This window comes from Cottoperca gobio, chromosome 8 (assembly GCF_900634415.1).
Source record: "Cottoperca gobio chromosome 8, fCotGob3.1, whole genome shotgun sequence".
Classification (NCBI taxonomy): Eukaryota; Metazoa; Chordata; class Actinopteri; order Perciformes; family Bovichtidae; genus Cottoperca; species Cottoperca gobio.
In genome coordinates this window covers 13,049,223-13,062,089 of record NC_041362.1, presented here as the reverse complement: position 1 = coordinate 13,062,089, position 12,867 = coordinate 13,049,223, and the positions used below count along the sequence as shown (strand labels likewise).

The 12,867-nt window shown below is 36.4% G+C and overlaps 1 protein-coding gene and 2 pseudogenes across 1 annotated transcript; 2 read left to right on the top strand and 1 right to left on the bottom strand.

Annotated features, from left to right (window-relative positions):
- Positions 1-4,992: 4,992 nt before the first annotated feature.
- cabp5b (calcium binding protein 5b) lies at positions 4,993-9,613 on the bottom strand. Its single transcript, XM_029437570.1, has 7 exons — positions 9,565-9,613; positions 8,020-8,265; positions 7,272-7,302; positions 7,016-7,159; positions 6,130-6,239; positions 5,826-5,973; positions 4,993-5,404 (listed from the first exon to the last, which is right to left on the bottom strand). Exons 2-7 carry the CDS (start codon positions 8,068-8,070, stop codon positions 5,376-5,378), a joined length of 513 nt encoding a protein of 170 aa, XP_029293430.1. The 5' UTR covers positions 8,071-8,265; positions 9,565-9,613; the 3' UTR covers positions 4,993-5,375.
- Positions 9,614-10,555: 942 nt separating this feature from the next.
- Positions 10,556-11,329, top strand: LOC115012126 (Ig heavy chain V region 5A-like; annotated as a pseudogene).
- A 532-nt stretch (positions 11,330-11,861) lies between these two features.
- Positions 11,862-12,405, top strand: LOC115012124 (Ig heavy chain V region 914-like; annotated as a pseudogene).
- Positions 12,406-12,867: the final 462 nt, after the last annotated feature.

Genomic DNA, 12,867 nt, shown 5'->3' with positions numbered 1-12,867 from the left:
TAGAGAGACCAGATAATAGTATTATTGTAAATCTGTAACCTTTAGTGAATATGTCATTTGATTTAAATACACAAAACATAATTTTGAAAACACATTCTGGTTCATTAAGCTCCTATAGCTTTTTTTTTGTTGTTACTTTTTTCAGTCAGTACACGAGAATTAGAGTGGTGATCTTGTCTTATCTGCCATCTGCTCATCTGAGGGTACCATGATGAGGATTACAGAGACTGAACTAATCCAGCCCACAGACACAGATTATTCCTGAGATAGTTTATTTGTGGTTGTATGAATGTTCTTTCATGATTTGTTTCATGAAATATTCTATGACCTGTGTAGGATTTGACTTGAAGCAAGTGAAATATTGAATATTACTGTTAAAGCAATATTGGGATGAAAGTCTTTGAAAAAAACTCTAAAATATTAAATTTACCACACGGTGCACATCACAGGGCCAGCTCATGCACCCTGTCCTGTCACTGCAATGTTTTCAAACCAGTGACGGCATATGCAAATCTTAAACATGACAATGTTTTATATCTTGCATTATTATTGGTCACCACAGGTTCATGAAACAATATTGTTTTGTTTCCCAGCAATTAAATGTTGTTATCTTGATTCTATAACACACATCAAAGTTTTTTCACTGACAATCTTGACGTAGGCTACAGCCTCAAAAGATTATGACCAGCACAATTATTTAAAAGACACAAATAGTTATTGTCACACACAACAATTTTCATGTTGGCCTTTTGTTATGCAACAGCATTAGCAACCTTAGAGGGATTATTTTCAGTGAAAGATGCCAAATGAACAAAGTGGTTGGAAAATAAATCTGTTATTATTATTATCATTGGCAATCTGCCATTCCGAAATAGTACCAATCATACTTGTTGAAATGAGAATATTTGGAGTATTTGGATTCAGATTTGATTCAGAACTGATGACCCCTGACTAACATTAAGTGACCTCTATTTCAATTTTATATTATATTCAATGCATAACAATAACAACTGATAAACTGTACTATTAACACAAATAGTGTGTGTAAAACAAGGGAATACATTTTAGATGATTATTTTTCTGTTTGCATTACAGTCTTTTTATACAATTCTGTTTGCATTATGTTTCTTTGTTGTTGTTGTTTTTTTTCCAAATTTATTTCTACAATCATACTGACTTAATAGGTTTCTTTTTTTAAATATTCAGTGTTTTCTTCTCCCTAACGCTTGGCCATTGCTCTATTAGCTCTTTGGACGGTTTAACTGCATTCTTATCGAATGCAGGACGAGGCTGTTTGGCATTAAGGCTCTCTGAATACAGCAGCTTGTGTTCAGGTCTTCAACGTGCCTTTAACCTGTGAGATTAAAAAATGTTTATATCTCAAAACATAATGAAAACTTTAAAAGAACAAATTCATTTAGTTTCCTTTACATGATTGAATCAAAGGCTGAGATGAAGCCAACTGTATTCACCGTGATCGGTACTCGCGACCCCCGTGAAGCTTCGGCGACTCCCATCCACTTAATTAGTTTGTGACAATGCAGACTTGACTAAACTTGTTAAATATTTTGGATCATCATAATATTTCCAAACTGGAAAGCTATCGAGTATGTCCGGGAACAAAGTGTTGGATAGATGGACAGACTGACACAACATGTAATTTTTAAGAGTTTATTTTCTCTTTTTCAGAGCCTTATTATCAGGAATTTCTTTTTTCATTAACCCAGGTTCTTAAATTCCTTGGTGTCTGTAAAGGAAATTCATCAGGGGATATTTGTGGGCAAATCACAGCATCAACATTATACATACATGTAGAATTTGCAAAGAAATACGGGAGAAATCGCAAACATCTGAGAAATAACTTGCATTTCTATTTTCTAAAATTTACAATTTGTGTTTGAGATTTAAGTATGCTTATATGCAAAACTCTGTGAATTTAGTCGGCAAACACATTTTTGAATACTATTACTATACTATACAGTGGTGGAAGAAAAACTAAGCTCTTACCCTCATCCTACCAACTGGGGTCCCCTCAGACCCCAGAGGGAAACCTTTTGTCATATCTCACAGATGCTGTATTCTATCATTATACTTTCTCTTGACTTTGTCAAACAATTTGTTCATATTGATTTTATATCATTGTTTTCTGTTTCTGTTTTAATTTGTGATTTTTAAAAACAACTTTAAATACCAATGTATTGTTGTCCTAGGGGACCCCAGCCAAAATAACCCAATTGCAGCCTATGTAGTTTTCAAAATAGATAAAATAGAAAAGATGAATGAAATGTTTTCCATGGGTCCTAATTTAAAGTATCAGAGGTATCAGAGGTGTAGTCTGTCTGTCAGTAATTTTGAAGGAGACAGACACAGATACAGCAAACACAGATTCCCTCATGTGGTCTGTCTATTTTCATTTTACAAATATATAAATAAAATGTGACTTCTCTAAAATAATAATATATTCAGATATTCTTTTCTTCAAATCACATTCATAACATAACTTATAATGTTTTGAGAAGAAATAAGTTAAAATGTTGCTATGATGGCTGTTTCTTACAGTAGTTTATTCTTACTTCTGTAGTAAAAGTCCTGCATTCAAAATCTTACTTAAGTAAAAGTACATGTATTGGCATAAAAATATACTTAAACTACTAAAACTAAAAGTATTCATTATGCAACATAGTATTAGTATATATTTCAGAATAATATATAAATCACTGGATTATAATTAGTGATGCATTAAAGGTTCAGTGTGTAATTACGAGCTACCTGCTCCAAAGAATAGGGGGCAGTATTTCAACTCTATTGGGTCCATACAATCTCTAATGTTTATATTTGAATTGTAGTAGTTTGGCATATTTATTGTATTCTAATTCATTCATTTACTCCTGTGTAATGCCTTCCAATCAGTCAGTGGGCAAGAATACCAAAATTTGACCAAACTGTTGAAACTCTGAGAGCTGGTCCAAAAACACTGCTGTTATATAATCCTCACAAGGGGATTATCCATCTGTGTTTACTGGGCACTAATGTTAACTGGGGCTGTAGTCTGTTTAACGTTACATTAGTTTGTTTATTGGAGTGAATCCAAAGTGGCAGAAACTAGAAAACGACCCGCATGTTCGTTTCATCTTCCCGGTGCCGGCGCAGCCAGGAGAGCAGCCCGCCGGGTAGGAGAGAGGTCGGCAGAGCCGCCACTTGGCAGCGCCCTTCGTCAGACGGAGCCCCAGTCAGCGGCAGGAGAGACCTGAGCTCAGCCAGAAAAAGCCCCAGCGCCTGCAGTCACAGCGGGCTGCTGGACCTGTGTAATGGCAGTAACAGCGAGTTTGCAGTCCCCCGGTGCTGTGGCTAAAACACGAGCTAACTGCTAACTGAAGCTACGCCGTTTCCCGGGGCTGCCGACAACTATACACTCAGTGAAACAGCCTCCTGGCAGCTGTGAGGATGAAGCGAGGTGGTGCGGGTGGTTTTCTCGTTTCTGCCACTTTGAATGGGTCGCCACCGGGAAGATGAGACAACTATAAAACAGATACAGAACATGGCTGTAATATTTACAAGCGAGTCAGGCAGCTGCACTTCTTCTCCCTGTGTACTGAGGGCAGACTGCTGCTACAGTGACTCACTATCACCTCTAGAGGAGCAAGTGGTATTACAGGCAGGACGGACGGCACTAGTCAGTTAGCATGCTAATTTCAGTAGCTTTCTCTGCAACACAACACATAGACCTCTTTTAAGTAAAGTCAACACTGTTACCTCTTCACATTCTGTTGATCATTTTAGTTAATTGTTTCATTTTTTAAATTTGAAATTCTGGCATATTTTACAAATTGAACTGTGCAAGCATCACTATTGTTTCCACTGGTAAGGTGGGGCTAATTTAAAATGGAGTTTTAAGCAGCTGGGTAGCTTAACCTATTTATACATCGACAACTATTTGTTGATTTATATTTCGTATAAATAATCTGAATCTGCAAAGTAACAAGTAACTAAAACTGTCAAACTCATGCATACTATATTGGTTTCCAAAATGTAGTGGAGTAGAAGTATACAATAGCATTAAATGGAAATGCTAAAGTAAAGTACAAGCAAAATTGTACTTACATTTACTTAGTTACATTCCACCACTGATTCCATTTTTAAGAAAATTCAAGCAGATGATTGGTTGCCTTTACACCCCAGTGAGACAGAAGCATGGGAGGAGAAGAAGAGGCAGTAGAGGACACTCGGTCCTGCTGAGATCTTGTTCTCCAGTTGTCACTGGAGGGACAGATGCAGTTACATTAAAGGCAGAGTCAACTATTACTTTTGGGGAGGTCAGTGCAGAACATCCTTAGCTGATTGACAACGTCCTATGGATAAGATTACATTTGCAACAGACACTCCCTACAACAAGAAGCGACAGTAAGGAAGAGCCATTGTCATTGTCCACAGCCAATAACCCCATGGAGAAAATACCAACTGATAATTCTTAGAAAGAAGCATGATGCACATAATTCATTCCCTGCCACGCCGCCCACACATCATTATCTGATGCATAGTATCATGAAATACTATGGGCTTATCTTCCCTATTATTTTTTCCCTCAATGTGAATAAGAGTGAGTGGGGTTTGCTCAAATGTAACTTATAAAGAAAAGCTGGAGATGACAGAGGCAGACTATTCATGAGAGGATGGTCCTCAGCCCGCAACAGTATGCTTGCAGAGTCCTATTATTCTACTGGCTTCTGTTGGCTTATGCTCTGTTCTGAGTTATAATATTTACAAGTTTTGTAAATAGTGTTCATCTCAACAGCCAAGTCAAAATTATGACTGAGACATTAACATGTCAACTAATTTCACTTGCGTCATCTTTGAATAGCAAAGACTGTAAAATATATTTTTTACACCATTTGGTTTTACCTTAGTTCTCCAAAGCCATCACAGCACACCCACACCCAACTCTTGCTCCCTGTACTTATGCCGACATACTTAGCTGGACATCACAGACACCTCTAATTTCACACATTTATTACTTTATGAACAGCTGACAATGACGTGTGCACTGATTGCTCTGGGACAGGTATGGGGGATTCAAGGCAAACTAGATCACAATAAACCTTTCAAATGAACTGAAATAATCAAAACATTAAGGGCATGGCTGTCTAGAGCTGCCAATCACATCTTAACAATGTTATATCCCTACATTTTAACAGAAAGAACAAAGCTTTTTTGAACACTTGAAATCAATAAGCGGGTGTTTGTGTATGATGCAGATTCCAAATGAATAACAGGAAAATAAAGTAAAATGATTCTTAAGAAGTAATCTATCATCAGCATAGAATTAAATAGAAAATGCATCCTCTTCAATTCATGATCATCTATTAATTCTGGTGTCCTCATTTCTGCGACATCATTGACACAAACTCTGTAAGGAGAATAGAGAAAACATTGATTAGCTATGTTCTTGTAGTTTTATAGCAAACTGAGAACAACTAGCTAGGAAAACTCCACACAACATACTATGTCCAGCTTTGGCATTGAACAGTAATGTTTTTTTCATGGCAGACATTGTGACAAGTCATAGCAAGAAGAGCACAGCTAAGAGTAATAACATGAATCGTTGATTGGGTGTGCCAGTGAGCCATACTAATGATAATAAATAATGATGTTTTTGCTGAATTTATTGAACCACACTTTCAAATTTGTAGCCATTTATTTTAACCAGAGATTATTGAAAATAATAAATTCATGTTACTTCACAGAGCAACTCAAATCATTTATATAAGGCTATAAAAAAGTCTTAATCTGTGTGTGTGCATGTGTGTTTGTGTGTATTTCTCTCTCACCCTCAAAGTCAACTGTTCCGTCTCCATTGTTGTCAGCCTCTCTGACCACTGCGTCAATTTCATGTTTGCTGGTTTGTTCTCCTAGTAACTTTATCATGGCATGTCTCAGCTCCTCAGATGTAATAGAACCGTCACCATCCATATCAAACTGAAGGAGAGGGAAAGAAGAAAACAAAACAAAGCTTTCAAACTCATATTGAAATCATCACATAATGTTTTGCCAGATTTCAGCGTTTTACAGTATGTTCATTTAATATCCACCATGGGGTGCCAGAGACCAAAAAGAGAGATGTGTTGAGCTCACCTCTCGAAATGCTTCTTTAAGTTCCTTCAACCCAATCATCCCTGCAGTTTCAGCAAGGAGCTTGGGGGTCATTAGTTCCACGAAATCGTCAAAGTCCACTCGTCCCCCCACTGTGATAAGATAAATTATGTTTCTAATATAGCTATAAGCAGAGAGTAGCGAGAGAACACAGTTTAAGCAAAGTTTGGGTGCTATAACAGCATTCTGAATATCAAAAATGACTTGCTTTTAGCTTACTGTTGGAGAAATCAATCTTTGGCAATTAGTGCTTTAACTCTGCTGCCATAGTCAATGTGACAATTTTAATCATACATGCAAGCACACTTATGCCACTTCTGTCTTCTTGACATTTATTGTCCTTGTTATTATTGACTTATTAAACATCTCAGAGGAGAGACATACTTCATAAATGCTCATGGTTCACATTCATATATAGTATAACAACGATTGTATCTGTGCTTTGCTGTAAAATGTATGTCAGCCGCTGACATAGGGTAAGCCAGAAGGTGATACATACATGTGATTGTTCCTACCAACATTTGTCCGGTTACTTTCAAAGTAGAAATATGCAAATATGCTCTGTGTCTCAGGAGACCATTGTTAAGGAGAGCGTGAAAGACACATTTCCTGAAACTTTCAAACAAAACAAAACATCTGTCTTAAATATGTTTTACATTATATTTTGAAACACATTGTGGCAAAAAATAAAAGAAGTACAAGTTTGAAAAAAAAGTAATGACCTTTTTTTTCTTTTATTCTCCAAAACCTACAAAAATGGCATCCAAAAAGGGAGATACCCATATTAAAATGATGTATTATATTTTTTAACAACTTCAACAACTAACATCTTTTTGCTTTTTCCTCATAAACACCGGACTTTACTCACAATTCATGTTGATGTTCTGACTCAGTTCTATGAGCTCCATCTCCGTCGGCATGTAACCCATGGTCCTCATCAGGTTTCCCAGGTCCTTACAGGTTATGAAACCATCCTTGTCTTTATCAAACTCTACAAAAGCCTCACGTAACTCTAGAGAGACACAAAATTAAGATGTTTGTTACAAAAATAAAAAATAGATTGTAGATTAAGAACAGTATTACACAGAATAAGTGTATCTGAAAGCATAAAAGACTGTAGTTACCGTCAAGCTCATCGTTTGTAAGAGCCCTTGTCTGCAACACATAAAAATATGGAATTATGTTAGTATGTTTTAGACACAGTAGTTTACCACAAAATGTACAAGTGTTGTTATTTAATCAGCAATTATCTACATTCTGTCAATAGATTGTTTTTAAGATAGGAATTAAGTATACAAATGGGGAATAAATGCAATTTTTTTTACCAGTTTTATTTAAATCACACACTCAAATCACACATAATGCATAACAAATGTTAGGGCTAGATTGTTGAACAGTATATTCATTTTGGGATTACTACATCAGCAAGTTTCCTATACATTTCAATTACTGGTAAAAAATATATTATAAGTTTGTGTAACTGAGAGTGCAGAATGCAAACTGTGTAAATATGTTTTCATTTTTATATGAAATTATTATGGTTTTGTGTAAATGTAAAATTAGGCCATTACATCTGCATAATGCACCAGCTCAAAGGTTTGCCTGTCCCACCTCTACTCCACAATATGATTCCTTAAAGCTTCTTTTGCTATTATCCTACTGTAACTGAACATATAAACACAACAATATTTGTTTCATCAATTGCAAACGTTCTTGGTAAACCAAAGAAAACATAATAATAATATACTGTATACTTCTTGTATTTCCTTAATTCATTTGATATCTAGAAAACTCTAAAAACAGGTTAGTTGTAAAAATAAATCATAAAATCATAAACTGTAGTGTAAAACCAAAAAACTCATTTTGACTTACTTGTCTCCTCGATCCTCCCCTGAGAAAGATGCAGGCTTGTTTAATACTCATGATGACAGCCTCAGTCGAAATCTTCGGCTACTTGTTCTTGTGAATTTCTTTATTAAAAATAATTATATGACGCTCTATCATGCAGTATTTTTCCTGTGTGAGCATGTGTCTGTGTGCAAACCGTGATCAGCAGTGATCTGCGTATGTCAGAGAGCGGGGATGAGGTCTCATATGGATTATCTCTGCAGCTTTGGTCTGGAAGAGAACGATGGGGCTTAATGCTGTGCATATAAAGAATTTCATAAACAAAACATTACTGTTGTTTTTAAAAGCTTTTTCACAAAGAATAAATACATTTAAACGTCATAAACAAGAACTGTTGTCATTTGATACTGTTTACTTATGATAAAACTAGTTATCTCGCACCTCTCTGGATTTAAATCCTTATTCCTTTTGAAGAAAGAAACCCATGTAGAATACATATACGCATTTGCTTATTGTTTGCAGTTTCACGTGGTGCAGAGTAAATGACGGTCTGGGTAAAGCTTTCTATCCGTTATCACTACATGAAACAAAACAGAATACAACAGATGGGAAAGTGGAGAGGGACAAACATCGAGTACTAAAAGGATTGTGAATCATATGCCATTGCAAATAAGCATAAGTGATTTCTGTAAATGTGGGGGGGAAATAAGACCATTGTTTTATTGCTAGACATTCTGAAATGTGATATTATTCTAAATACATATAAGTGTTTTCTAGTATGGTGTTTTTGAATCTCAGCATGTAAGTTATCTGATGACTGGAGCACTTAGCACACTTGTTCACTGTATTTTCATATGAGAATAAACATAATCAGCAAATTACATAACCACAAATGCATTGGCAAAATTAAAGGTTCTGTGCAATTTAAGAAGATTGTACACACACTGATCAAATTTGAAGCTGATTTGTTTGTTGCATTGCATGAGAAGCCCATGAATGAAATAAATCAGCGCATGACCAATTTGATCAAACAAATCCAACATGGAAATTAATTTCAAATGAAGTGAATTTGGTTTGTGCTGTATATAAACAGGATCAGCTTTATCTGACATCATGAGCTGAATGCCAGATAATGCCATGAAATCACATTTCATATCTTTTAACATAACTGCATGGATCCTGTGTTCATATAAGTACACTGCATATACACACATCAAAATCACCACATACAATAAAATGTCATTTCTCTCTGAAAATTGTGAATAAGACTTTGTCCATTTAAAGAAACTATGTCACATAAGACAAAGTTAAAATTGAAAACATTTCATTTATTTTGTGTTGGTTGATGATACAATTAATTTGGTAAGATCAAAGTGGTGCTGATTCAAAGAGGATTGATTGATTTTCTAATTGTTCCTGTAGTTTTTGTCCACCACACTGATTATTCTGCTGACAGCAGTCTGTCTGCCCTGTAAGTCGCTGAAGTTCATGCTGCAATAGTGTTGCAAATGCACACATTTAAAGCTCTGGCATTTATTCCTGTCTCGTTCTCACTCGTCTTTTTTTTACTTGTGGTTATTTGGCAGGTTTGAATGGCCAGTCTCTGGAGTCCATACCCTCCACTTCAGTGTTGAAAAAGCCTGAGGAGGCACTGAGTCTTTCCTGCAGGGGAACAGGATTTGATTTCAGTCAGTATGGAATGCACTGGATCAGACAACCTTCAGGAAAAGCGCTTGAATGGATGGGGCTTATTTACTATGATGCAAGTAAAACAATTTATGCAAGCAGTGTGCAAGGACGTATATAAATCACCAGAGATAATAGCAACAGTGTGGTGTATCTAAGACTGTCCAACCTAAAACCGGAGGACACAGCTGTGTTTTACTGTGACAGACACACACACTGTTTATTGTTAGCAGAGAGGCTTTACAAAAACCTCAATCTATTTTAACAATCACCGACAGAGGGCAGCAAAATATATTAAATGTAAAATATCATGACAAACCAGTATTGCATTATAGCTACACACAAGGAGAGAAAATAACACAATGTGAAAGCACCAGCTGAGGTTGTGGTTAGTGACTTCCTCTTTTTTATGGTTTCTACCAACATTGTACTGGTTAATATTATTCCCATCTGTTAGTTTGTGAGGCAGGTGTGAAGCATTTTCTGTTATATTGAAACTATTAAAAGAAGAAATTGTAATAGCAAAATAATGATCGAAAAGACACACTTTTTGATTAAACACATAATGACTGGAAAAACAGTTAAACACAGAACGGATTGTGAGACTTAAGAATTGCAGCCGTAAAGAACGAAACGATGTTTTAAATAATAAATATACCTTCTTTCATAGGTGTAGGCATTTTTTTCATAACATACTGTCCTTCCAAGCTTTGACTACTTGTGAGAGGACAGTGTATCCCTCCTTTATAGCCTGTCAGTGTCCTTCTCTATGCAAAGTGAACTTCCTCACAGTCTGCTATAAAGTACTTGATATCATGCTGTCAGTTGTAGCAGAAGTAGAGAAGCTCCCATCAGATCACCTTCAACACCAACCATGTTCTCTGTGGCTCTGCTAGCTGCTGCTGGCTGCTGGATCCTGTGAGTCTCACTGAGGCAGAGACACTGACAGTATGATCACAGCACACTGACTGTTCACTGTTATCACACTCATTTAATATTCAACATGTTTTCCTCCACAGGTGTGAAGTGTGAGCAGTTGACACAGCCGGCCTCTGTGACTGTGCAGCCAGGTCAACGTCTGACCATCAGCTGTCAGGTCTCTTATGCTCTGAGCAGGCTACTACACAGCTTGGATCAGACAGCCTGCAGGGAAAGGACTGGAGTGGATTGGAAGCAACTGTGTTGGATACACTGCATACTACAAAGATTCACTGAAGAACAAGTTCAGTATCAGCTTGGACTCTTCCAGCAAGACAGTGACTCTAAACGGACAGAATGTGCAGCCTGAAGACTCTGCTGTGTATTACTGTGCCAGAGACACACAGTGACACACACCATCAGTAGAGCTGAACAAAAACCCCTCAGTGCCTGAACACTTGTAACATGAAGCCACCAGAGGAGGAGCCCTCAGACCACTAATGACTCCAACACCAGCTCACTGTAACTTCAGTTTAAATATGTGGAGGTTATAATCACTGATACATCACTGTAAGTTTTCCCAGGATGAAAACTTAATTACATTTTATAAATAGTTAAATATTAAACTTTTCAAGTAGACTGAATGAAATAAAGTCAGTTGAATTGTCTTTAGAAGTTGAATTTCTGCTCTAAACTTTAATTGTTTATAAATCAATTTTGGGTATAATAATATTGTGCATGAGATTTATTCACAAGCTACAAGCCAAAACACAGCACACCACTGAAACGTGTTGGATTTCAGAGTTTCCCTCCAAAAACAAATGCATGAAATACTGTTCTTATTATCGTGACACAAAATGTCAGCTTTGATCAAAAAAGATAAATGTAAGAGACATGAGATGTTGTTTGCCTATCTTAAACCTTGCCTACAAGATGATTCACATACTACATGAACTGACACCATTTTTAAATGATAACAATGTTAACTACTTTTATTTATAAACAGTAGCAGTAATCCATTATTTGTAAATTGCATTGGAAAAAACTGAATTAAATAAATAAATTAAAATGCTACAAAGTGTAATGTAAACAACATTTTAATTGTTAGAGATGATTATTTAACAAAAAATTACATAAAACACAGTTCACAGGGGTCAATGTTCAATCAAAAAGGAGGAGTTAATGCAAATCTCAGAGATCTTCCACCTCTACTTATGTGACTGCAGAGAGGAGGACAGAGAACAGTGGACACACAGTTCAACATGATGGACTACAGGACAGGACTGCTGCTTCTAACTTTCTGCTGGGCAGGTGAAGACTTTCACTGATGATGATTTGACATATTTTCATTTGTGCTACCAATGTAACGTGTGACACGCATATTTTTATTTTTACAGGTGTTGATGGTCAGACTCTGACAGAATCTGAACCAGCAGTTAAAAGGCCTGGAGAATCTCACAGATTGACCTGTACAAGCATCTGGATTCATATTAAGCAGCTACTATATGGCCTGGGTCAGACAGGCTCCTGGAAAAGGACTGGAGTGGATCTCTGCTGCTGACACTGGGAGCGGAAAATACTATTCTCAGTCAGTTCAGGGCCGGTTTACCATCTCCAGAGACAACAGCAGACAGCAGCTGTATCTGCAGATGAGCAGTCTGAAGACTGAAGACTCTGCTGTTTATTATTGTGCTCGAGACTCACAGTGACTGGAGCTGGTTGAGCAGCTGTACAAAATCCTGCAGTAGACTTTCTTACTGGGCTGATAGACACAATAAAGAAATACATGTTTGTTTTTTCTTTTGATTTGAATGAACACATGCTTTTTTTACTCAAATTACACAAATTACTAGAAATGATCGCTGAGGAAAGATGATCATTTGCTAAATGCTGCAAAATTGCAGATATGTTCAGGAGCAAAGGACATGGTTGTTTAAGTGGTTAAAAAACACAAACGAGCAGAGCCGCCCTGAGCAAGTCATACAATTAGAGCTACACTTCCAGAGCTTATATGTTTTAAGGAAATAAGTGAAATAAACACCTAATGATGCTATGTAGGAAAGCAAACGATGTATATTCATGGAAACAAACAAAATATATATAAATAAAGACCTCTTAACTATTTTCTCCAGTCAGAGCTCTGAGGAAATGCAAGGTGCAAAAAACACTCAACAATTATATATTTTACTATATTATAGACTTTGTAAATCATTGTGGATGTTTTCTGAAGCAGTTTTTGTGTGTAATAAAAACTAAAGATATGTTACC

Excerpts from the sequence above, each read along its gene's own strand:
- cabp5b (XM_029437570.1), bottom strand. The coding sequence starts at position 8,070 with ATGAGTATTAAACAAGCCTGCATCTTTCTCAGGGGAGGATCGAGGAGA. Across the intron at positions 6,240-7,015 it reads TCAGAACATCAACATGAATT|TGGGGGGACGAGTGGACTTT; the intron begins GTGAGTAAAGTC and ends ATCTTATCACAG. Across the intron at positions 5,974-6,129 it reads TTAAAGAAGCATTTCGAGAG|TTTGATATGGATGGTGACGG; the intron begins GTGAGCTCAACA and ends CCTCTCCTTCAG.